This window comes from Oncorhynchus mykiss, chromosome 28 (assembly GCF_057628025.1).
Source record: "Oncorhynchus mykiss isolate SJ-2025 chromosome 28, ASM5762802v1, whole genome shotgun sequence".
NCBI classification, from domain to species: Eukaryota; Metazoa; Chordata; class Actinopteri; order Salmoniformes; family Salmonidae; genus Oncorhynchus; species Oncorhynchus mykiss.
In genome coordinates, this window is record NC_143049.1 from 18950833 (window position 1) to 18978612 (window position 27780).

At 41.4% G+C, this 27780-nt stretch overlaps 1 protein-coding gene across 3 annotated transcripts in view; it reads right to left on the reverse strand.

The window, feature by feature from the left end:
- Positions 1–11511, reverse strand: part of LOC110508658 (pre-B-cell leukemia transcription factor 1) — a 73201-nt gene extending 61690 nt beyond the window's left edge. For 2 of the 3 annotated variants that reach the window (XM_021589349.3, XM_021589348.3), the window contains exons 1-2: positions 10822–11511; positions 9762–9835 (exon numbers count right to left, since the gene is read on the reverse strand). In XM_021589349.3, coding sequence (XP_021445024.3) covers positions 9762–9835; positions 10822–11006 — 259 coding nt within the window. In that variant the 5' untranslated portion in view covers positions 11007–11511. The remainder of the gene's footprint in view (positions 1–9761; positions 9836–10821) is intronic. The other variant, XM_021589347.3, reaches the window with a different exon arrangement.
- Between the last annotated feature and the right edge of the window lie 16269 nt (positions 11512–27780).

The window sequence follows — 27780 nt, forward strand, 5'->3', positions numbered from 1 at the left end:
TAGCTTGATGACATGGGTCACTGAGTTCACCAGGTCCAGTGGTATAATATAGTCTACATCTGATCATATTTGACATGCAGGAGCTATCCATTTGACCTGAGTCTGGAGTAATGAGTGGCTGTCGACATACACTGGCCTGGTGAACAGTGAGAGAAAGAGAGAGAGAGAGATTGAAAGTGTTTTTGTAAGAGAGAGAGAGAGACAGAGAGAGAGAGAGAGAGAGAGAGAGCTCTGGCCTGTAATCTGACACCTAGAAACGTTGACTTGGTGTCTGGCTTTTCTTGCTCTGTCAACCTGTACGTGCCAGCTCCACTATCCGTAATGGTTCCACACAGACACACACTCTCACTCTTTCACATGCAAAAAAAAACACACACTCACACACACACAAACACACACACACACACACACACACACACACACACACACACACACACACACACACACACACACACACACACACACACACACAGGATGTATGGCAAATGAAACACAGTGCTAAGCACTTACATTAATTTTACAACTAAAGACACGCTTTCCTGAAATTGCTGGAGACACTGAGGGAAACCAGACAAACAATACTGGACAATTATATGTACTCTATACCACAAAGTATTTCTAATGAGAAAAGTTGTAGTTCATCTATGGTAATCCTCTGTAAAACAGTAAGATAGACGTGCTGGAGGCAAAAAATGAGAGCACACACAAATGTGCACACAGACACACACACGTGTGTGTGTGCGTGCGTGTGTGTCTGTGTGCGTTCGTCTGTGTGCACATTTGTGTGCGCTGTCATTTTATGCCTCCAGCACGTCTATCTTACTGTTTTACAAGTATGTGTGTGAACGCACACACACACACACACACACACACACACACACACACACACACACACACACACACACACACACACACACACACACACACACACACACACACACACACACACCAATAGGCACATGATACAGTATGCCCAGGTGATTTTACCTTTAAAACATAACTTTTCCTTTAAACATTAAATCAAATCTATAAAAGGAAAGCCAACCTACAGTGCCATATCTATGAACCTCTTAGTGCTGTCACAGAATGGGACACAACAGTCGCATAAACCAGGCTGCCTGCCGATTTAATAGTCTCTCCTTTGCAATCCTCCAGAGACTCTGGCTGCAACAATGTAAAACTGAGGAGAGGCTGAGTCTTTATAAAATAATATAAAAAAGACCTGACAAATTACGGGCTTGTTCTCTTTTTGCACACTCTGCTCTCAGCACATTTGGCTGTAAATGTCATGGTGAAGGTTTGAGTAATTTTTTGCTGTTGCTGCAGTGGATTTCTGGGCTTCTGTCTGCTCTTCACAGGGGGAAAATTATCTATGCCCACAAGATGAACAGCAACTAGATACATAGAAAGAAGGAATGGTATGATACCATGTGATTTTAGGTCTTTGTGTTCTATAAATCTCATCCAAACTACAATTTGTATACCGCCCAAACAGATCCACGACCAACGCAAACACTGTTGCACTGCACACTGCCCTATCCCACCTGGACAAGAGGAATAGCTATTTAACATAGCTGTTCACCAAATACAGCTCTGCTTTCAACACCATAGTGTCCTCTAAGCCCATCACTAAGCTCAGGGCCCTGGGTCTGAACCCCTCCTTGTGCAACTGGGTCCTGGACTTCCTGATGGGCCAACCCCAGGTGGTGAGGGTAGGCAACAGCACCTCCGCCACACTGCTCCTCAACCAGTAGGTGTGTGCTCAGCCCCCTCCTGTATCCCCTGTTCACCCATAACTGCGTGGTTATGCACGACTCCAACTCAATCACCAAGTTTCCTGACGACACGATAGTAATAGGCCTGATTACCAACAACAACTAGTAAGCCTACAGGGAGGAGGTGAGGACCCTGGCGGATTGATGCCAGGAAAATAACCTCTCCCTCAATGTAAAGAAAATAAATTTGGCATGGCCCCTAAGACCCTCACAAACTTTTACAGATGCACCATTGAGAGCCTTTTGTCGGGCTGCATCGCCGCCTTGGAAGGCAATTGCACCGCCCTTGGCTCTCCAGGCAGTTGTGCGGTCAACCCAACGCATCACAGGGGGCACGCTGCCTGCCCTCCAGCACATTTACAGCACAACATAATCAAGGACCTCAGCCACCCAAGCCACGCTCTGTTCACTCTGCTATCATCTAGCAGACAGAGACGATACAGGTGCATCAAAGCCAGGACCGAAAGATTGAAAAACAGTTTCTATCTCCAGGCTATCATACTGTTGAACAGCCATCGCACATCTCTTGTAGTAAGAGACAAAAATACTCACTCACACAAGCTCACACACACTTCTGTACTCACATATACACTCAGACACGCATACGTCCATACTCACTCACACACACACACGCCCACCCGCACGCACGCACGAACAGCCAACGCTGCTGTCCCATGTTGAGTGCATTCAGAAAGTATTCACACCCCTTGACTTTTTCCACATTTTGTTGTGTTACAGCCAGAATTGAAAATGGAGTAAATTCAGATTTTGTGTCACTGGCCTACATACAATAACCCATAATGTCAAAGTATAAAAGTTTAACAAATTAAATCAACCCCGTTGTTATGGCAAGTCTAAATAAGTTCAGGAGTAAAAATGTGCTTAACAAGTCACATAATACAGTAAATGGCATGGACTCAATCTGTGTGCAATCATAGTGTTTAACATGATTTTTGAATGACTACCTCATCTATGTACCCCACCCATACAATAATCTGTAAGGTCCTTCAGTCTAGCATTGAATTTCAAACACAGATTCAACCACAAAGACCAGGGAAGATTTCCAATGCCTCGCAAAGATTGGCACCTATTGGTAAACAGGGTTGGGGAGTAACGTATTAAACCGGTAACTGTAAACCGTTACGTTACCAGCAAAAATATTGTAATCCGATTACAGATACTTTTGAAAAACTAGATGATTACTTCGAGGATTACTTTTAAATTCAGAAAGGATGTTTGCGGAAAAAACATTATTGACACTTCTCTGTTTTCTCAATAACATTCAAATCAGCATTGAAAAAAAGGTGCAAGTTTAAGTTTGTTCCACCTGAGCGAGTCTGACCACAAGTCAGAGACCACTATTGCGGGAAAAGAGCAGGAAGAGGATTTTGTAGGCTACAGTTCAAGCTATGTCTTCCAATGGTGCGACTGTTGTCGGAATTCAAAGATTATCCAACTTGAACGCTTGGAGGTAAGGATGACAGCGGTGGTGTAGTCCACGGCAATAAGGATACCACTTATTCTTGATATCAACATAGCACATTGATGTGAATCACACTGCTGCTCTCTCATTTAGCTATTTGCGCCTTACGGATTGTGGTTGTTGAGAATGGCTGTTCACAAATCTAAACGTGTATTTGAACCCAATAATGGTTGAACTCAAGAAGTTTAAGCTGCCTATCAATCATTGTTTTTGTGTGAAAAAATGCAGTGAAAAATGCATACTTGCAACAGCTGTATAGTGTGGATCCCAGACTACAGAATAAAAGTGGGGCTTTTATTGCTCAATCTAATTCATGCTGATAAAAAAATAAATCCATAGGCCTAATGGACACAGTCTCAAACTCGCACACTTTAGATAAACTTAAAGGGGCAATCTGTAGATGCTACATCCATTTTTGGACATCTAAATTATACATACAGAAGTTTACATACACTTACATACACTTACATACACTTACATACACTTCAACAATTTCACAAATTTCTTGTTAACAGACTATAGTTTTGGCAAGTCGGTTAGGACATCTACTTTATGCATGACACAAGTAATTTTCCAACAATTGTTTACAGAGATTATTTCACTTATAATTCACTGTATCACAATTCCGGTGGGTCAGAAGTTTACATACACTAAGTTGACTGTGTCTTTAAACAGCTTGGAAAATTCCAGCAAATGATATCATGGCTTTAGAAGCTTCTGATAAGCTAAATGACATAATTTGAGTCAATTGGAGGTGTACCTGTGGATGTATTTCAAGGCCTACCTTCAAACTCAGTGCCTCTTTGCTTGACATCATGGGAAAATCAAAAGAAATCAGCAAGGACTCCAGAAAAATATTGTAGACCTCCACAAGTCTGGTTCAACTGCAAGAAGGAACCACGTTCATCTGTACAAACAATAATACACAAGTATAAACACCATGGGACCACTCAGCCGTCATACCGCTCATGAAGGAGACACATTCTGTCTCCTAGAGATGAACGTACCTTGGTGCGAATCAATCCCAGAACAACAGCAAAGGACCTTGTGAAGAAGGACACCAGTACAAAATTATCTATATCCACAGTAAAAAAGAGTCCTATATCGACATAACCTGAAAGGCCTCTCAGCGAGGAAGAAGCCACTGCTCCAAAACCGCCATAAAAAAGCCAGACTACGGTTTGCAACTGCACATGGGGACAAAGATCATACTTTTTGGAGAAATGTCCTCTGGTCTGATGAAAAAAAAATAGAACTGTTTTTGGCCATAATGACCACCATTATGTTGAGAGGAAAAAGGGGGAGGCTTGCAAGCCGAAGAACATCATCCCAACCGTGAAGAACGGGGGTGGCAGCATCATGTTGTGGGGGTGCTTTTCTGCAGGAGGGACTGGTGCACTTCACAAAATAGATGGCATCATGAAGGAGGAAAATTATGTGGATATATTGAAGCCACATCTCAAGACATCAGTCAGGAAGTTAAAGCTTGGTCGCAAATGTGTCTTCCAAATGGACAATGACCCCAAGCAAAATGGCAAAATGGCTTAAGGACAACAAAGTCAAGGTATTGGAGTGGCCATCACAAAGCCCTGACCTCAATGCAATAGAAAATGTGTGGGCAGAACTGAAAAAGTGTGTGCGAGCAAGGAGGCCTACTACAAACCTGACTCAGTTACACCAGCTCTGTTAGGAGGAATGGGACAAAATTCACCTAACTTATTGTGGGAAGCTTGTGGAAGGTTACCCGAAACGTTTGACCCAAGTTAAAGAATTTAAAGGCAATGCTACTAAATACTAATTGAGTGTATGTAAACTTCTGACCCACTGGGAATGTGATGAAAGAAATAAAAGCTGAAATAAATCATTCTCTCTACTATTATTCTGACATTTCACGTTCAGAAAATAAAGTGGTGATCCTAACTGACCTAAGACAGGGGATTTTTACTCGGATTAAATGTCAGGAATTATGAAAAACTGAGTTGAAATGTATTTGGCTAAGGTGTATGTAAACTTCTGACTTCAACTGTATACATATCCATTGATTCTTGAAGAATATAACTTATAAATGCCTCATGGGTGTAGTTCAACTGTCACACTCCATGAGAACCCAAAATATAAGCTTGTTTTCTCCTATGTTTGTAAACATTGTAATTGTAAACAAACACTGTATAGCCTCATAACATGGTTAAAACAATTATGTTGATATCATGGATGGACAGTCCTTGCATCCATAGCCCTGAATATTATTAATCTGAGTGGTTACATTTCTCCAGGCCCATACCTCAGCTTTTTACCAAAACAGAGGCGGGGCGACCGTGTTGTTATTGTTTCATCTGTGGATTTTCCCTTTAAACATCTGCATATTATCAAGATATCAAAGTGTCACCAACTAAAAGGTAAACAATAGGCCTATAGTAAATGCAGCATATTGAATTCATTTTCCACATGTAAATAGCACTTTTCAGTAGTGCTCAAAGCATGCCATTCCATGAGCGTGACATTTATTTTTCAACTCGAATCAATGAGCCCAATCAGTCCTCCATGACAACAAAATAATAAACAACGAGTAGGGCTGGCCAATAAGTCCTTAGTTTTGGGGTTATGCCCAGGTAAAACAATATGACTGATCTATACTTCCATATTTCCAAGTCCTATTCTTGAAGATCAAGGGGTATAACATTTATTGGAATGACAAGAATTATGATAGAATTAGATTTTAATGTAAATATATAATTTAATTGTATATGTATTAATTTAATTGTAATTGTATATATGTAGTAGAAAGCGATGGATTTGAAAAAGCCCACACAACCAGCCCATAGAGTAAAATGTAACATCTATATATGGCCAGCTATGTAAACTAACATTGATTTATCCTGCAATAGATATTCAATTGGTAACACTATATATTTTTTCTCATGTCTCTTAAGGGGAAGGAAATCTAAAACTGAGTTACTGAGTTTGGGTAATCAAAAAGTTACGTTAGTGATTACAATTTTGGACAGGTAACCAGTAACTGTAACAGATCACATTTAAAAAGTAGCCTACCCAACCATGTTGGTAAAAGGGTAAAAATAAAAAAGCAGACATTGAAAATCCCTTTGAGCATGGTAAAGTTAATAATTACACTTCGGATGGTGTATCAATACACCCAGTCACTACAAAGATATGTCCTTCCTAACTCAGTTGCCGGAAACCACTCTGGGATTTCATGAGGCCAATGAGGCCAATGGTGACTTTAAAACAGTTACAGTTTAATGGCTGTGGTACTGTAGTTAATCCACAATAACTAACCTAATTGACAGAGTGAAAAGAAGGAAGCCTATACAGAATAAAAAATAAAATAAGGCACAAAAGTAAAAAGGCTAAAGATTTTGCAAAGAAATTAACTTTATGTCCCTAATACAAAGCGTTATGTTGGGGCAAATCCAACACAAAACATCACTGAGTACTTCATATTTTCAAGCACGGTGGGGGCTGCATCATGTTATGAGTATGATTGTCATCTGCAATGAGTAGGGAGTTTTTTGGGGGTAAAAAGAAACAGAATAGAGCTAAGCACAGGCAAAATCCTAAAGGAAAACCTGTTTCAATCTGGGAGACAAACTCACCTTTCAGCAGGACAATAACCTAAAACACATGGCCAAATATACACTGGAGTTGCTTACCAGGTGACATTGAATTTTCCTGAGTGGCCTAGTTACAGTATTGACTTAAATTGGCTTTAAAATCTATGGCAAGGCTTGAAAATGGCTGTCTAGCAATGATCAACAACCAACTTGACAGAGCTTGAATAATGTGGAAATATTGTACAATCCAGGTGTGCAAAGCTCTTAGAGACTTACCCCGAAAGACTCACAGCTGGAATCGCTGCCAAAGGTGATTCTAACATGTATTGAGTCAAAGGTGTGGATACTTATGTAAATTAGATATGTCTGTATTTAATTTTCAACACATTTGCAAAAAATTCTAAATACAGATTTTCACTTTATCATTATGGTTTATTGTGTGTAGATGGGTGAGAAAATAATTACTTTGGATTTCTGACTGTAACACAAAGAAATGTGTAATAAGTCAAGGGGTATGAGAACTTTCTGAAGGCCCTGTATATAAGAGACATTAAACCCTGGACACTTCCTGTTTCTTTTATACAGTTTTTTACACTGTGCATTGATACACTGTATTCTCACATAGCTCATTCGAATATACCTTTTTTTACACTGTTTATACACACTGCATATTTATATACAGGACTCTTGACACAGCTCTCTGTAAAATATCTATATCTATATCCTGACATTCTTGATTTTTCGTTTTCATTTTTTTTATGATTTATTATTCGCGTACATGTTTGACATTTTACTGCACTGTTCGGAGCTTGTAATACAAGCAGTCCGCTTCACCCGCTATAACATCTGCTAAACTGGGTTCTCGACCAATAACATTTTATTTTTTGCACTAAAATACATTTGCCACATGCTTATGTTGACGCTGATAACACATCTACATTTATAGAGTGAAGCACAGCTCATAGCTTGGACTTGATGACTATAACGTGACAAAGCATCCGGATAAAATGTAACAACAGAATACTGAGAATTTAGTATGGCTTCCCCCAGCAACACAAGGCATGCAGCGCTTGAGTAACAACAACACCTCAATGGACATTGTGTGCTTGCGTGCATGGGTGAGTTTGCGTGTGCGAACCAGTAAACTCTTCAAAAGGGATTCCCCCATGGTGCTTTTATCTTGAGGGGCCAAGTACATTGAATTCAGCCCACCCAACTGAAACCCTGTCAAAGGAAGCTAATACTGGATAGAGGCCAAAACATTAGCAGAACTAAATCCACTCAAGAGATAGGAGTAGAAACCTACAAAAACAACATGGCAAATCTATGTTGAAACGTTACCTTCAACAGCATTTTTTACCTCTAAATTAAGACGGAGAGAGTAAGCAGGCAAAGAGAGCCATTATAGTCAGAATCCCCTATGTTCCTGCCAGGAACGGTGGGAAGAGAAGAAAAGAAAGGGGGGGGGCATGAAAAGGTCCAAGTTACTTTGTTCTTCTTCATTTTGGAAACGAACTCTGGTTGAACCCAGAACGACGCCAGGCAGTTTGAAAAAAAGCAGGCATAACTCTCTCCCTACTCTAAGCATACTCCTCTGAGAAGGGGGCCGGGGCCAAACCTCACTGGCTTCTCACAAACGGGACTTAATTTCTTCTCCCTCCTTTTTTCTAAAATGAAAACCACACAGGGTTTCGCTGCTAAGAACCCGTCTTTTTTTGAAGCACTGTACCAGAGTGACTCACAGTAATGAAATGTTCGTAAATGAACCTTTAGAGGCAAATTAGGAAGACGATAACATGGCCTCCTTTACTGAATCCATTTGTTTTCTTATTTCTTTGGCCGGCTACAGACAGTCATGATAGTCGCTGGAAACATTTTTTCCATTTTACAGTCAGAGTGAGTGATAACATCCTCTAACAATTTCAAAAGAGTGTCCCGTTAAAAGGCATGTTCTGAGATATGTCTTCAGAGATATGTCTTCAGAGATATGTCTTCTGAGATATGTCTTCTGAGATATGTCTTCAGAGATATGTCTTCAGAGATATGTCTTCTGAGATATGTCTTCAGAGATATGTCTTCTGAGATATGTCTTCAGAGATATGTCTTCAGAGATATGTCTTCAGAGATATGTCTTCAGAGATATGTCTTCTGAGATATGTCTTCTGAGATATGTCTTCAGAGATATGTCTTCAGAGATATGTCTTCAGAGATATGTATTAGATTGCGGATTGACTTCCATTTTCTACATATCTCTTTAGTAGGCTAGAACTTGGACTTTTCCCAAGAATAGTCACATACTTTCTTCTATAAACAGAGACAAGTGCTTCTTCTTTTTAATATGGTGTTAAGTGCCTATATTTCACAGATTCTTATACATGCCTTTGACCCTCGCTTCAAACCCAAACAGAGAAAATCCCTCTGGCCAGCATCAGCATGTAGAAACACTCACAGCGTGTCACAAACAAACAGCATCACACTTGGCAAGGAAAAATATGATGACACAGAACGAAGTGAATTAGTACAGCCCTAATACATGTCTCAGTGACACCACCTTGGTCGTACAGTAAAGACCTTTCTTCTCTGCAGTCTGGTCCGAATGTGTGTGTCTGCTTTTGGCTCACTGACTGACACACATAAGGTTGTTTAGTTGTGTGGTAATGTTTGGATGTGTGGTAATATACGTAGATACAGTAGGATGCCACAAAGCACCATGTTGCATTGTAGAACCATATTGTTACGAATATGGGTTAACTCCCTGAACACATACAGTATGTTTAGAAATATAATATAAATATTATAATGTTCAAAATATGGTTGTTATAAATAATAATGTGGGCTATAAGTCGTTTTGGCCATAATAACTTAAAAAAAAAGGTTTGAGGAAAAAAAGATTGATACAAGTCATTCTTTCAATGTGGTAGAATTTCACCTTACCTGTTTTCTCTTTTATATCACACAAGACGTTGAAGAGAGCCGGTTTCATCCTGTGACAGTTCAGTGCATGTTTCCTAGAAAAAAAAGGGGAAACACACACAGCTTTACAACCAAATTCAATAAGACGAGGAAATCGCAATAGTTGCAAAAGTGTTCTGCATGGAATTGTATCATATCTAAAATGAGGAGACTTGATCACTGTCAATTTGGACAGGAAGAATAAAGCTCATCCTTGCTGTTGATATTAACAATGCATATTATTCTGAATTTAGTCTTGAACAACCCTTCAATCACAGTGATCTAAACTAAAGAACTAATGTATAGCATAGTCTTATTCTTTAATAGAGAAAACACTTTGGCGTAAAAATGTACTTTTATAGTGTCTCCATTGTCTCAACAAACCACACTTGGAACACTTGTCGTCCCACTACACTTAATATATAACTGCTAAAATTAATTAACATGAATAGCACGGGTCATTTCAATGTTACATCACGGTGGGATATCAATAATGAATATGATCCAATCTATCCTATATAATCTATTCTTGCACAGGAACACGAATAGATGTGATCGTTGTCTCAATTTCGAGGCGCAGCACCGGTGCTGTGATAACCTTTATTGCCGTTGGCTAAAAAGAAACAAAGTAACCAAAAGGAGTGCATCCACAACATGTAACACAGCGGGGAATTACTGTGTTATCTCATATGTAACAAGATACAAGGCGATTGGAAATTGGGAAGAGGATGCACCCCACTCAGTTGTAGCTGCAGTAGTTTAATATCGTCATACATGATTTTTAAAAACATTTTGATGACACTGTTAATTTAAAAGTTAACTTTCACAAAATAAAAACTGGTCGGTTGAAGGTAGATTAACGTTACGCACTTTATCCCCTACGAGCAGTTGTTGCGTTCGGGTGGGCGTAATTGTTTTCGTTGGATAGCATGAATGCAAATCACATTATTACAACGTAGGCCTACCGTAGTTATTTCTTAATTCATAAATATGCTATTTTGGTATTACTTTGAAAATAATATAATTGTCTATGCCACCGTACCTGGCCTGCGCTTCGTCCAGGCTTTGGTCTGTGATTGTCATTATTTGCTGTAATATGTCTCCAATGTCCTGCTTTCTTCCATCTCCGTCCGTCCCTCCTGTGCCATCCTGTATATTTTGCGCCATGCCGGGGTGTCGGGCCATTCCCACGCCGTGGGAGTGCATCAACCGAGGCTGCTCGTCCATCCTTGACCGCGCTCTTCGCCTCGCCCCCAACTGACCACGGCAACAGAAGAAATATCCTTAGAAATTCCTTTGGATCCCTCTCTCTCCTCCTCTCTCACCCTCTCTCTCTCCCTCTATTTTCTCTATTTTCTCTCTCCCTAAGCTTTCCTGGATCGGAAAGGGAAAGATAATGACAGACGCTCGCTCTCTCCGCTCTCTCTCTCCCAGCTGGTTTGGTTGAAATCTGATATGAATAGCTGCTTTAGGCTCTTGCCACTCCTGCACAGCTACTGTAGAAAAAAAAGTAGATTCAACTTTAAAGGGTTTCAAATCGTGTCAAACCTGACGTGCACAGAGCACGTTATATGCCTTTCCCAATTTCCTTAAAAGCTTGATGGACGGAACATGTAACAGTCACTCTCTCAGAGGGTTAGTGAAAGTAACACCAATTGTTATTGTTTCGCTTATGTCTGTAGCAACTGACACACAACCAGAGTATGGAATAAAAGCCTCCGCCCCCTGAGCCACGATTGGAGAAGAAGGGGGCATAAGTCCCACCTCCGTCTCCTCAAGAAAAGTCAATCATCTTTTTCGGGACGCGGCAATAAACATAAAATGTGAGCGTTAACACAGGGTCTGGACCTTCTTTAACAGCTCAGTGGTCTGGACGTGGTGGCTGAATATGTAATAAATAATTGGGTTTGGCACCAAAGCTCTGTACCTGATGTCACAAGGAACAGGCACCCCATCTGAAATAAATGAATTGTCTTCTTTCAGTACAGATACACCTGGCTATTGCTTATTAAAACAAGGCAACTGTAAATATGTCTCCCCCCACAAATTATACAGCGCCCCCCATGGGCCAACCAGTGCAATTTTGTAAACAACAGATCTCTATGGCACTACATATCATTCACCCAAGTTTTGTCAAATTCGGGCAAGTGGAGTCCGAGATATCGCGTGGGTTAGCTAGACTCTTATCCATGAGCATGTGTACCAAATTTCATCACTCTGAGTCAAACAGATCGAGAGATATGAACATGTTCCCATTATAGCGCCACTGTTAGGTTGATATGAATGTTCTTGTATATGTTAAGTCTTGACAGTATTTACAACATGTGTACCAAATGTTGTTACGATAGAAATATCTTTGACTGATTTATATGAATGTATGTGCCAGACCACACCCACTTGAATGTTTATTGGTCAATCACGGTCTAGCTGTTTTAGGTAGTAGTCTGTAAAATATTGCATTGAGAGACCTTTGTCTTTAACGTAGATTTGGCTTTAACGTTGATCAGTTGTCTACAGATATTCGCTACAAAACTATTTATTTAAGTCTATACAGATATTTACTGAGCTGTTATGATGTTATTACCATGTTATAAAGACTACTGAAAGAACATGGTTATAATCTTGGAAACAGTATTTGTTTTAACACAGGTTGCTGGTGTTTTAGATGTCTTGGATACCTCACAGCAGCACAATTGATCTATGCTATCACCGTACTGGCCTCCTCTCGTGTTATGGCTGGAGTTAAATCGATCAGTCCGTTTTCTCATTAAGTCCTGAATAGAAGGTGAGGCAGTAATTGTCCCAGGGGGCAGGGGGAAGTGGTGTGTGTGTGTGTAACTGTGTGTGTATATATATATATATATATATGCGTGTGTGTGTGTGTGTGTGTGTATGTGTGTGCATGTGTGTGTGTGTGTGTGTGTGTATGTATGCGCGTGTGTGTGGGTCTGGTCTCTATACTGCAGGACCACACACCCAGTTTAGACTCATGCTCTAACCTTGCACCCTGACACTACACTACACGAGTTTGCCCTCTCTTTACACATATGCCCCTTTATGTGAACAAAACTGTGATGGATGTCAGCCATATGAACATAACGCACCTTTATAATCTCTTCCTAAAGAGCCTTGAGGTGGAGTAATAGTGTTGTATACATCTACTGTGTAATATTGTGCATAATAGCCTTTCAATTGAAATGGAATTTGATCCCATAATGGTGAACCACGTATGTCACTCAGTCACTCACAGGTTCCACTCAAATTTATACAACGGGTGGGTCTAATCCTGAATGCTGATTGGTTAAAAGCGCGTTCCAGCCGGTGTCTATTCCACAAATTACCACCGGCTAAATCTATGATGTTAAAATGCCTTTTTACTCTTTTCCATCTGATTGCAGAATCCACTGTCTCATCAGCAGAGGCAGAGAAGTTATAAACTTCATGTTCACTATAAAAAGCATCTAGACATTATCTCACATTTCTTTATACTAACATTTAGTTTTCAACAGCAGAGATTTGTATAAACCTTGCTGTCTGTCTCTCCGACATTTGCAAGATTGTTTCAATATTCAAATTCGATCTCCAACTGTCCAATAGTAATGAACGTGTAGGGGTTGGGAGTCAGGACGAGAGAGTGGCAGGCAGAATGTCTCAGCTAGTCAAAATCAAATCAAATCAAATGTTATTAGTCACATGCTGTCACACCCTGACCTGAGATATCTCTGTTTTCTTTATATTTTGGTTAGGTCAGGGTGTGACCAGGGTGGGTACGCTAGTTTTGTATTGTCTAGGGTTTTTGTATTGTCTAGGGTTTTTGTATGTCTAGGGTTTTGTAGGTCTACGGGTTTTTGTAATTCTATGTTGCCTGATATGGTTCCCAATCAGAGACAGCTGTTTATCGTTGTCTCTGATTGGGGATCATATTTAGGTAGCCATTTCCCTTTGGTGTTTGTGGGATCTTGTTCTATGTTTCATTGCCTGTCTGCACTATTCGTATAGCTTCACGTTTCGTTTTTTTGTTTTGTCTTGCTGAGTTTCAGTTTTATTAAAAACATGTGGAACTCTACTTACGCTGCGCCTTGGTCCGATCTTTATAACGAAAGTGACAGAAGATCCCACCACAAAAAGACCAAGCAGCGTGTTCAGGAGGAGTGGACATCCTGGGCTCGGGAGAAAGATGAGTGGAGGACATCCTGGACCTGGGAGGAGGTAATGGCAGGGGACAAGTCCCTGCCATGGAAGCAGGTGGAGATAGCGCAGGAGGAACGGCGATGATACGAGGGGACACGGCTAGCACAGAAGAGGCAGCTCCTTTTTGGGGGGGGGGCACATGGGGAGATTGGCAGAGTCAGGGGTTAGACCTGAGCCAACTCCCCATGCTTACCGTGGGGAGCGTGTGACTGGTCAGACACCTTGTTACGCAGTGATGCGCACGGTGTCTCCAGTTCGCATTCATAGCCCGGTGCACTCTATTCCAGCTCCTGGCATTTGCCGGGCTAGAATGGGCATCCAGCCAGGATGGATGGTGCCGGCTCAGCGCTCATGGTCTCCAGTACACATCCGTGGACCAGGATATCCTGCGCCGGCTCTGCGTACTGTGTCTCCAGTGCGTCTGCACAGCCCAGTGCGTCCTGTGCTAGCGCCCCGCACTTGCCGGGCTTAAGTGAGCATCCAGGCAGGACGCATTGTGCCAGCTCTACGCTCCAGATCTCCAGTGCGCCTCCACAGTCCAGTACGTCCTGTGCCTCCTCCCCGCACTCGCCCTGAGGTGCATTTCTTCAGCCCGGTGCCACCTGTATCGGTCCCACGCACCAGGCCTCCAGTGCGCCTCCAGAGTCCAGTATGTCCTGTGCCTGCTCCCTGCACTCGCCCTGAGATGCGTGTCTTCAGCCTGGTACCACCAGCGCCGGCACCAAGCATCAGGTCTCCAGTGCGCCTCCACAGTCCAGAGCTTCCGGCGACAGTTCCCAGTCCAGAGTTTCCGGCGACAGTTCCCAGTCTAGAGTTTCCGGCGACAGTTCCCAGTCCAGAGCTTCCGGTGACGGGCCATTGTCCGGAAACTCCAACGATGGGCCACAGTCCGGAACCTCCAACGACGGGCCATAGTCCGGAACCTCCAATGGGCGTCCACAGTCCGGAACCTCCAACGACGGCCCACAGTCCGGAACCTCCACCGACGGTCCACAGTCCGGAACCTCCAGCGACGGGACATAGTCCGGAACTTCCAACGAGGGTCCACAGTCCGGAACCTCCAACGACGGGCCATAGTTCGGAACTTCCAACGAGGGTCCACAGTCCGAACCTCCAACGACGGTCCACAGTCCGGAACCTCCAGCGACGGTCCCCCACCCGGACCCTCCCATATAGGTTCAGGTTTGCAGCCGGGAGTCCTCACCTTTAGGGGGGGGGGGGTACTGTCACGCCCTGACCTGAGATATCTCTGTTTTCTTTTTTGGTTAGGTCAGGGTGTGACTAGGGTGGGTACGCTAGTTTTGTATTGTCAAGGGTTTTTGTATTGTCTAGGGTTTTGTAGGTCTAGGGGTTTTGTAATTCTATGTTGGCCTGATATGGTTCCCAATCAGAGACAGCTGTTTATCGTTGTCTCTGATTGGGGATCATATTTCTGTAGCCATTTCCCTTTGGTGTTTGTGGGATCTTGTTCTATGTTTAGTTGCCTGTCTGCACTATTAATATAGCTTCACGTTTCATTTGTGCTTGTTTGTTTTGTTTTGCTGAGTTTCGGTTTTATTAAAAACATGTGGAACTCTACTCACGCTGCGCCTTGGTCCGATCTTTATAACGAACGTGACATGCGCTGAATACAACAGGTTCCTTACAGTGAAATGCTTACCTACAAGCTCCTAACCAACAATGCAGTTTAAAAAAAATATGAATAAGAATAAAAGTAACAAAGTCATGAAGAGCAGCAGTAAAATAATAATAGCTACAATAGCAGTCAAAATTATGAATCAGCTGGCATCATTTTTATGGATATCTACAAAGAAATGTCAATTGACAAAAAGCTAGTTTGCAGTCTTTCCAGCTTGAGTTTGAAGTTATTGTGTTCGCTGTGTTGTTGGCTAGCTCCTCTGAACAACAGTGTCCTGAGGAGTGAGCACATTTTCTATGCCAGGCGAAATTGTGCCTCATTAGCTCATTGTTATGGATGTATCCAAATAAATGTCACTAGAAAACAACTTAAACAAATGCATCTACTGTTGTTATCCTGTCTGTGCTGTTTGATGTGACTAAATTAGCTGTAGTTGGCAAGCTAGCAAGCAAGGGATAAGAATGTTGCCAGCCAGTATGGCAATGGAACATTTAGAATAAACAACTGGGTCGCATCACGTAGATACAGAACAAAAAGACTGAACGACTAGGTCACGTCTCTGGCAACCGAACCAATAGAACAAACGACCAGCCGGCTTGGGTAGCAACCCTAGATTTGTTTTGGGACTATATCTTGTGGATTAAATTAAAGGATTAAATAGTATGAATAAACTCATCAAAATAATGTTTTTAATTAAAATATGTCAATCATTATTTAAATATGTTGGTAAGTGATAATCCCCTCAAAGTTGGTGTTTGGAGGATATATTGGCACGGTTTGCCGGCCCTCCACAAACCTGTGCCAATATATCCTCCAAACCTTGGCTTTGAGGGCATTATCACTTAATCAGAATTCTCAATTGACCCAGACTTTTTGGCAACCAATCGAAGCGCTACAATTGATAGCAAATGTCTTTGAGGCCAACACCTCTGTCAAGCTCAGTTTGAAACACATGAAAGTCAGTGAGACCATGGGAAAAACTGAGTTTTCTTCAGAAAATACATTGTTTAAATGGCTAAATAATTGAATAGTGCACCAGGGGTACTTGCTACTGTGATTATTGAAATACAGAGCCTGTTGGAGTATTTTTCAAATCCGAAATTATACTTTTGTTATATTATTTGATAGCTCAGCTTTTTAGCTAGCTCCTAGTCTCATTGACCACCAAACGTTGCCAATGCTAGCTATCTAGCTAGCAACTTAATATAACTTGTTTTCTCAAAATGTATATTAGCTAGCAAAGTTATTCATGTTATTAATACAACTCCTATCTGCTGTCAACATCAGGATAGGATTTAAGGGCACTAGTTTGCTCCAAAAGTGGTTGTAGGTTTGACTGCATGCTGACAGTGAATTCAGAGCCATTCTGTGGTTAGCCACACTACAAACATAATTTTACCAGGTTACCATGAAGCAATTGTAATGAGAGTCCACCACATAGTTTCCTGATTAGGAAAGGGTTTTCTGTGTTTAATTTCATTATGTATTAAAAACACCATTTGAGATCATTGTGAGGGGATTTTGGCAGTGGTTAGAAGGGGGAATTGGGCTTCCCGGGACAATGTTGTCTGAGGTTGCAACAGTAATCTAGAGGGGTAGTGCTTATTGAAGGGTCTATTCTCAGTATTTACTAATGTACAACAGAAAATAATGCATTTCAGTTATGTGTTTCATCTCCCTCCTGTCAGGTCTCCTTCGTAAAAGAGGTCTCCTGACATCAATGGCACTTCCTGGATAAACAAAGGTTAAAATGTATGTTTTAAGTAAGTCAGTAGGATACATTTTCAAAAGATAATAACTTCAATGTTTTCAGAATAAATCAGACAGAATGACTGGAGCTATAGGCCAGTTGTAGAGTTAGTTAGCTACAATACATATCTCTCTGAAAAGCATCTTATCCACCTACAGTATACTGTAACAATGATCTTAAAACAGGAACTGAATAAACAAGACCTTGTTTGTGGCACTACCCTACTTACAAATTCAGGAAAACAGCAGTGGAGCCGTGATTATTTTTTTTACTGACATTGCGCATTCCCCGCTATTAAAACCTAATGTGCTGCTGCAGCGTTCGTAAGCTCACCAAAAATATTCAGCCGGATTTGATTAGAATTGCAAATGAAGCTCACTGAAAATAACATTCTTATAAATATTAGATATTTCCTTCCTACATAACTGGGGAGAGTTGTTTTTGTAGTACAACTTTTTTTTCTTCATATTCAAGCAGTTCTATATTCCCAACAGTAATAGGATCTAGTTTAATATACTATTAGTATACAAAATCATCTCCAGCCAAATAATGTGATTATGTTCGGAAAAAAAGACCATAAAGATTCTGATAGTTGGTTGGTATTGAATCATCCTGAACAAAATCCCTATGATTTTGAGCTACACAACCAAATGGATGCTGACTCTACATATACCCACCTAACATTACCACGGTCAAACAACTCACTGCACAGAACTGCAGGTCAGGACAGTACTAGACAAGTTATAAGCAGGATTATGTAGAAAGCCATGACTGTAAAGTACATAACAATACATCTCTCCAGGAAGTAACATTGATGAAAAAATATGTTGTTTGCAGCTTCCAGCATTCCTCAGGCATGAATAAAGTGGGGCCCATAGAGGGAGAGCGAAAGAGAGAGACCTGGGCTCAATTTGTAACTACCCACCGACCCAGCAATGAAGAACACAGCCACATCTTAATGTACACAAGACACAAATTCTAAGCTTTAATTCTAGGTTTTCAAATGGAATTACAAAAAGGTTAAATATACTAAATGACCAAAAGCATTCTCATCGAACATCTCATATCGAAATCATGTCCATTAATATGGAGTTGGTCCCCCCTTTGCTGCATCCTCCACTCATCTGCGAAGGCTTTCCACTAGATGTTGGAACATTGCTGCAGGGACTTGCTTCCATTCAGCCACAAGAGCAGTAGTGAGGTTGGGCTCTGATGTTGGCCGATTAAGCTTCGCTCGCAGTCGGCGTTCCAATTCATCCCTAAGGCGTTTGATGGAGTTGAGGTCAGGGTTTCTTGCAGGCCAGTCAAGTTCTTCCACACCGACAAACCATTTCTGTATTGACCTTGCTTTGTGCATTGGGGCACTGTCATGCTGAAACAGTAAAGGGCCTTCCCCAAACTATTGCTACAAAGTTGAAAGCACAGAATCGTTTAGAATGACATTATTCTGTAGCATTAAGATTTCCCTTCACTGGAACTAAGGGGCCTAGCCCGAACCATGAAAAACAACCACAGACCATTATTTATCCTCCACCAAACTTTACAGTTGGCACTATGCATTGGGGCAAGTAGAGATCTCCTGGCATACGCCAAACCCAGATTAGTCCGTCAGACTGCCAGATGGTGAAGCGTGATTCATCACACCAGAGAATGCGTTTCCACTGCTCCAGAGTCCAATGGCGGCGAGCTTTACACCACTCCAGCCGACGCTTGGCATTGCGCATGGTGATCTTAGGCTTGTATGTGGCTGCTTGGCCATGGAAACCCATTCCATGAAGCTCCCGACGAACAGTTCTTGTGGTGATGTTGCTTCCAGAGGCAGTTTGGAACTCAGTAATGAGTGTTGCAACCAAAGAAAGACGCGCTTCAGCACTCGGGGGTCCCATTCTGTGAGCTTGTGTGGCCTACCATCTAGGAGCCTTTGTTGCTCCTAGATGTTTCTACTTCACAATAACAGCACTTACAGTTGACCGAGGCAGCTCTAGCATGGCAGAAATTTGATGAACTGACTTGTTGGAAAGGTGGCATCCTATGATGGTGCCACGTTGAAAGTCAAAGAGCTTTTCAGTAAAGCAATTTTACTGCCAATGTCTATGGAGATGGCATTGCTGTGTGCTCGATTTTATACACCTGTCAGCAACCGGTGTGGTTGAAGTAGCTAAAACCACGAATTTGAAGGGGTGTTCACATACTTTTGTATATATAGTGTATCTAGGGGTAAACCTAACACAGGATATTTCAAAGCTATATATACATAATCCAATTATTCTACATATTCATAAAGATATACAAAGATGGTCCATTCTCCCTTTAGATTTCAGCTCTAAAATAGAGAGTGTTAAAATTAATATCCTCCCCAGATTGCTTTACCTATTCCAGTCTCTACCAGTTGAGGTCCCCCTGAAACAATTCAATCTGTTGGACAAGTCAATATCATGGTTAATTTGGAATGGCAGGAAACCAAGTATTAGATATTCAACTCTACAGTTACCTAAAGACAAACGGGGGGTGGCACTACCATCCATCGGAGTGGCACAGCGGTCTAAGGCACTGCATCTCAGTGCAAGAGGAGTCACTACAGTTCCTGGTTTGAATCCAGGCTGTATCACATCCGGTCGTGACTGGGAGTCCCATAGGGTGGTGCACAATTGGCCCAGCTTCGTCCGGGGTAGGCAGTCATTGTAAATAACAATTTGTTCTTAACCGACTTGCCTAGTTAATAAAACATCTTAGGGAATATTACTTAGCTGCACAATTTAGGCCACTAGAGTGTTGGTGTGACTCACAATCCAGTGCTACATGGAAAGATATTGAGGCTGCAGTTCAAGGTCACCCAATCCAGTCTGTACTGTAGCTGGGGATAAAGCCACATTTGGGACATTAACAGGAATACTTAACCCTATATCATTATTTACATTAGACCTCTGGTTTCAGATGGTGAAACAACACAAGAAGGAAGAAGAAATAGGAATGTTGAAATGGTTTGTGTTTGATCCAACATTTTAACCAGATATCTATGATAAAGCATATAGGGAATGGGCTAAGAGAGGCATGACAGCATTTTGTACCATTGTAGAGGAAGCAGCAGTCTTAAGTTTTCAGAATTGAAAGGATAATTATGGTATGAAAAACCAAGATTTCTTAAGATACTTAGAGTTAAGGGACTATTTTGAAAAATAGTTCAAAATTACAGAACCTTCTTCAATACCAATGACTATCCATGTGAAACGAAATGCATATTAACAGAAAGTGTCCACGACAATCTCTTCACTCTGTCATAGCCTGATAGCCTCTAGACAAGACTTAACTTTTTATATTATAATGGGGAAAAGAAACTGAATATGGAGGAAGACTGTGACAATGTATATGCAGTACTCAACATACTTCTACAAACTCTCTCTCCATGTTCTTGAGTTTTGTTGGAAAAATATGACCAGTTATTTTTTGTATGACTCCTAGAATGAAAAGTCAAAAGCTAAGCGTACAACAGCAGATCCTGGCGGCTGTGTGGCCATGTAGATGTCAAACACACCCATGTTTTTTGAAACGTCAGAAGATGTCATTGTTTTGGGATAATGTATGTTCGGTGTTAAAAGATGTCCTAGGATATGAAATCCCTACAAATGGCCCTGTAATGTGACTTGGTAATGTTCCAGAGAATGTGAGGGGCAGTGGCAGATACCTGATAAACGCTCTCCTTGCTGCAAGAACAAAAGCCATTACCAGGAACTGATATAAAGTAGATGTTCCAAAATTGGAAGAATGAAAAAGTATAATCCAATAGAACTTTAATATGGAAAGCTTGACATATGCCTAAAGACTCCAAAAACCTGAAGTTGAAAGTAACTGGAAGAAATGGATATCATTCACAAACCAGAAAGACTTTAATTAACTAATATCTTGTCAACAAAACAACATCCCCACTCTATGTATTAGTGTGTACCTATTGAATGGCAACTTCTGTTCGCTTTTATTTATTCTTTAATTTCATCGTTTCTGTTGTTGCTTTTTCCTGTTTTTGTTGTATTGTTTTGATAAAGACTAAACGCACACGGTCATTGATAATAGGTCACGGTGGGCAGGAATGACATTTTAATCAAGCCTCAGATAGATTAGAAGATTAGAGGGCAGGAGTTGCCTTGCATAGGGTCTAAACTGCATTGACCCTCTCCTCCAGTACAAGAGAAGCAAAATACAGAATGCCGGATATGGCAATGTTATATGGCTGCTAATGCCGTATACAAAGCCAGTCATGGCCCTTTACTTCCCATGTTAAAAGTAGAAAGGGATTATTATCATTTTGTGAAACAGTCCAGAGAAGCAGACACCAGTGATATATACACAGTAATTGTCAGCCAACCAGCCACCAGACTTCCATGCCTGTTTACATTAGCTATAGGCTCTTTAGCTGTAAGGCTGTAAGCACCCCAACCTCATAGAGCTCTGTGCTTTCATTTTGCCTGCTGGGGAGAGGGAGACTGATGAGCCCACTAGCTGCTCCTTGAATTTTCACAAATGAATTTGCATTCATAAAAAGACAACTCCTCTCCTTGTCACGAGATTGTTTTCCTTTTTTTCATGTCTGCCTCCCTCCAAAAAATCCCTGGGTGGGAGTGCGCTGGGAAAATCTGACTGTCAGGGACGACAAGACAAATGAACGCCGGATTCAGACGTGTGTGGCTTCAACAATGACAGATGGAGAAGATCTGTCCCTCTGTCAACAGGCATGCTTCATTTTTGAATTAATACATCTGAATCTTCCCCTTCATAACAAGTGGTGCCTTATTTGACAGATTTACTTCATGTTTTTGTGAGTGGGTGTGTGTGATGGGTGGGTGACTAGCAGGACAAGGGGTACAGCTTGTTCCAATTCCACCTGGGTGTATCTCAGCTGCTTAGCATGTGTGTGTCTGTGTGTGTGTGTATCCTTCCTCTTTATCATGCCAATACTAATCTACACAAGGTCCACCTGTGATCGTTTAACCAGTGAGGACCAGAGCACAGTAAAAAATGCTACCACAATAATGTGGTTGGTAACCCGTTGTACCCTGTCGTTGCACCCAGAAAGATCACATCAAATAAAGAATACTATAGGACGAGATACTGTAGGCAGGCCTCACATGACAGGTAGGCTGATTAAAACAGGAATAGTCAGATATATTTATTTAACCTATTTTTATCATGACATGGTCAATTACTATTATTCCATATAAAAAAATGTTTTATAAACACATGTAAACTGCTCTATGGGTCCACATTATAAAATGACAAAAAAATGAAGTCTCTTATGAATTGTTGGCGACAGCAATTTCTTTTTCTACAAAGCAAGACTACAATGAAAAGAAAAAGCGCAGGTTGTATATGAGCAGCCAGCGGGATGCTCTTAACACAGCACAACTGTCCCCTGAAACATGTAGCGCTGGAGGACCATGATAAAACAGGGGAACATCTGGTGAGCCGAGCATGGTGCCAGGACAAGACAAAGCCATGTGTCTAGGCATGGATGAGCACGTACCACCTAGCTGCACACACACACACATACACACAAACACACAAGTACGTACCATCTAGCTGCACGCACGCACACACACACACACATTCATTGTACAAAAGGGTGCACACAAAAGCACACACGCAAACAAAAACCAGCGGGACACGGTAAGAGAGTCCACTTTGGAGACATGACTAATCTGCAAGCTCAGAGGCTTATGTTAATAAGTGAATATGCAATGATCTGCCTTGGAACAGGCAACCAGTTATTTTAGGATTACTTTCCCTCCAAGCATTCTATCTGTTGGCAGTTAGCAAGCAACACGACACAAGCAGGCTGATTTCTATAGGCTGATGAGATACAGTAATGCTAAAGGAATATTAATCTGTAAAAAAACTGTTTGGCCAAAAAGTCTGTTCTAATCATGGTACAGACAGACATGCAGTACGATGCAATAGGATGGACGTCAGTCATGAGCAGTTCCTTGAAGTTCTCTTTAGAAGGATATTCTAAGTTGACCATGTACACTTTACCCAACCCACAGACAGTATTTTGTTACTGGGGCTGTTCATATAAGGTGTTGCTTTGTGCACTTAGATTGAAAATACTCAGACATAGAGGTCTTCATGGGTCCAGCCGAACCTGATTATCCAGTGCCGACCTAGGATCCGAGTGGGTGGGTTGGGTCCAAAATTCTGTAGTGTACCTTCAGATCCGGGTCAGATCTGATTTGATTGTCACGGGTCTCCGGTATGTGTTATTATAACTGTTTGGCCCAGAGAAAGAGAGAAAATTGTCTCCTTTATGCTCAGGCTTTTCACGAGATAGGCATGTCTGTGTAGCTTGTTGTTGTTGTTGGCCAATCATCAAAGCAGCGATAGGTTCTGGCTCTATGGGTGCAATGGCAAGCAAGTTAGGAGCTCAATGGAGGATGGAATTAAAATGACGGGCCAAGAGCCAACAGGTAGGCTGCTACTTCATACTCTGAATAGAGTTTTTGTTGTAATTGTGTAGGATGGGGGAAAGTGCGGCTTATTTAGCCTTAATTAGCATACCAAAACTAGCTATTCTTCTCAGTTTGAAGTCAAGGTACTACGTAATCAGATTGGATGATAAATAACCTAGCTTTAGCAGCTAAAAGTTAGCAACTAGTCCTTCCTAACTGGCAGGGATAAGACAGAAGTGTTGGGTGCTGCTGACTCATAACCATAAGGCTCCCTCATAAAGCAGAAGCTAGATTACCAAGAACAGGGGTGGTGTTACGTCACGAGCCCCATACCTTCATCCCTTCTCCACCACTGCAGTATTTTCTCTCCACTAAGCAGGGAATCACAGAGACAGAATAGAGAAACAGAACAGAGAGAGAGAGAGAGAGAGATTTGAGATGTATTTGGTGGGAAAGCAGTTAAAGCCATAAAGACATACAGTGCCTCAGCCCTGACCTCTTGGCCTCCTAGGTATCCCCTTGCACAGAATTTTTATTCCCCACCAAACTGACAAAGTGTTTTTAATCTTTTCTTTCCCTCTCTACTGGAGGTTGGGGAAACAAAAATCAATAGCTGCTGGCAGGCGATTTAGCAGCAGGGTGAATTACAGGCCTGGGCCGCGCTGCAGCCATAGCATCGGTGCATCAGAAAGGCCTTGGAACCAGGAACCTTGGGAGAGGCGTTGGAGACACGGAGGTTGCAGGGTCACATCAGGTCCGTGGTCTGAGGAGCATGGTATTTACTGCCCAGCCTCGCCGAGACAGAAAAATAACTACTGCACAACACACACAGAGAGAGAGTGGAAGACAGGGAGGGAGGGAGAGAGAGGGGAAGAGGGGGAGAAGAGGGGGGAGGGAGGGAGGTAGGAGGTGGAGGAGAGTGGCTCTTATTTCAGATATCTTTTCTCTGTGTCACAATCCATTGGTTTAGTCTTTTCTCTCTTATTCCAGAGGCTGAAAGTGAACAAGAAGGCATCTAGACTACAAAACCTGTGGAGAGAACACTACTGTAAGCAACCATTATAGTGTATACAAACCATACATGTAATGAAAATTACATTGTCATAAAATATACATATGGTACGTCAAAACTAGTCTGGCGCGAGATTTGGTTCTGGATTCCAAGAACAGTCCAAACAAACACAAACAGGAACATCAGGACTAAGTTCAGCTGTTTAGATGCTTAGTTGTCACTATGAAACATCATTGGTGTATGTACAGCCAGATATGGTGTCAAACAAAATAAAATAAAATGTAGTTCTCCCAACAGGAAAATTATTCATTAGTGTTTGGTGATTTAGAACCTGGCAGTGCTTGGCTCTGCAATCAATATGCATGCGGTCACCTTTCAATACTTGATTTCTTGTATAATTAGCTTATGTGCACCAGCGGTTCTGTTGTGAGCAGGGCCTGGTTACGGAGAGTCCTTCTATTTCTGACATCACTGTTAGACTGTTAAATTAAAAAGAAAGATTCAAACAGTAGGCAATTAAAAAAGTTATGTTACAATACATGAAAGTCCGAAATCAATATGATAGTTTCAGCATCATAGTCAAAGAATCTAGGATTGAAACATTCCCCTTTAGTGATATCATGAAGCACACAAGGCTGTTTCTCTCCCTCCACCAGCTAGACTCAAACTGAAACAGTGAATGGCAGATTTGAGTAAATGTCTTACAAACCAACTATGTGAATCACAGCTTTCTAAATTGTGCCTTTCTGTAAATAAGAGCTCACTGGTGATGGGGAGTTTGTTTCGGGAAAGCTGTTGTAAAAATGTGTCAAATCACTCAATTATCACAACTCTAGACAGCTGGCAGGCAAACAATTTGGAATGTGAGGATGATAATGAACAAAATTCTTAATTGCTTTGTTTTTAAATTCTGACTAGGGCACAGCCAGACATACCTTTGTTGACTCTTCTGATGCTCTTCTCACTCTCCTGAGTTGGTCAGAATCAGTTAGAATGTTGGGGATATTTTCCCAGACCCCCGCAACCCTTTCCTCAAACTGAACCCAGTGCAATCAATTTAAATGTCCACCACCCTTCCTTATGTTATATTTCTTCCTTTTTGATGCACCTCTGTGCTAAGCTCAATTAAACCCAAAACACAACAAATGATCTGAAACTGCTCCAAAACCCCTGCAGAAGGGCACCTATCCGTCTCTTCTCTGGTTTGTATTTGCATTTTAGAGTATTTTCTGGGGGAAAATGAGCTGTAGAAATTAATTCAGGATTAATTGGTGCCTTCATCTCATTAGGACAATCTAATTTAGGGGATGATGGAATTGTTTAGGCTCCTTTTGCATAATTGGATTGCGTTGAATGGCTTGTCATTAGCGTCTTTTTAGCGTCGTCTGAGGGCCCTCTCTCTCTTCCTGGCCCCAGACTCATAAAGAGCGATCATGTGTTACGCCACTGTTTTGCTAACCTCTGGAACACATCGCCGTGATGATGTAGCAATAGACGAGCATGTGGCAAACAGCGCAGCAGTGATTAACGCTTTTTTAACTTCATTAGCATAAAGCTAACAGCATGCCATTGAGGAGCTCTCATATAATATAAACACATTAGCATGTGGCTAACAACACAGCAATGATCGACTGTTAGGGGAAGCCATTAGCATGTAGTCAAAGCTGTATTCATGCACTCTGCTGTTTCGTAATGACAGACTGACAGTTTTATACGACTTTCATTGGATGAGATGACACCTTGTCATTCTGCCAATCCTAAATTCAACAACAAGTCAAGTGCAGTATGCTTCTTTATGAAATGATGTATTTGAATTAGTTTAAAAACACAATACAACTACACATGTGGATACAATATGTTTAAAAACCATTTAGGAAAGCGTAAAAAAAGTTTTGACATTTATTTAAATTATGGTCCTCTTGTTAACAAAAAATATCATTCTTCAATGAACAAGAAATGAAAGATGGAAAACTAATAGTGCTGAGGCAGTTTGGAAAAGTCAGTATGGTGTTAGCGGAGGGCGCATCAATGATACAGTACAGCGAGGGAGAAAGACAGCCTGCCAGACAAGCCAGGAGCTCTTCATCAGGGCCCATCGCCTTGATCGACGTTTACAGATCCTCCATAGTATCCACACCTCCATAGGTAGCGGATCCTCCATTACCGACAGTGTAGCACCCACCTGGCTGATGCTTCAGCTGCTGTAAAGCACCAGAAAATCATCAACACATCAGCAGTGGTCAGGAAAATAAAAAGAGGAAGTGACATGTAGAAGTCCATGTAACGCTCACATAACACCTATTTTAAAGTCCCTGCATTGTTTGCCTGTTAGCTTTAGAATTGATTTTAAAATCACTTTATTGATCTTTAAAGCACTACATGGCCTTGCACCCAAATACATGTCTGATATGCTTTGAAGATATGTGCTCTCAGCTGTTCCTCAGATGCTCTGGCACTGGTATTTTGGTTGTTCTAAAGGTCAGAACCAAAACGTTTGCTGAGGCTGCTTTCAGCCACAATGGTACTGGCCATTGGAACAGCCTACAGGAGGATCTGAGGGCCTCAGAAACTGTAGCCATTTTTAAGAAAAATCTTAAGACACACCTTTTTTAGCCGTGCTTTTACTTAGGGTGCTTTTAATCATACTATCTATTTGATTATTTTCTTCCATTCTATATACAGTACCAGTCAAAGTTTGGACACACCTGCTCATTCAAGGGTTTTTCTTTATTTTTACTATTTTCTACATTGTAGAATAATAGTGAAGAAATCAAAACTATGAATTAACACATATGGAATCTCATAGTAACCAAAAAAGTGTAAAACAAATCAAAATACATTTTATATTTGAGATTCTTCAAAGTAGCCACCCTTTGCCTTGATGACAGCTTTTCACACTCTTGGAAATCTCTCAACCAGCTTCATGAGGTAGTCACCTGGAATACATTTCAAGTAACAGGTGTGCCTTGTTA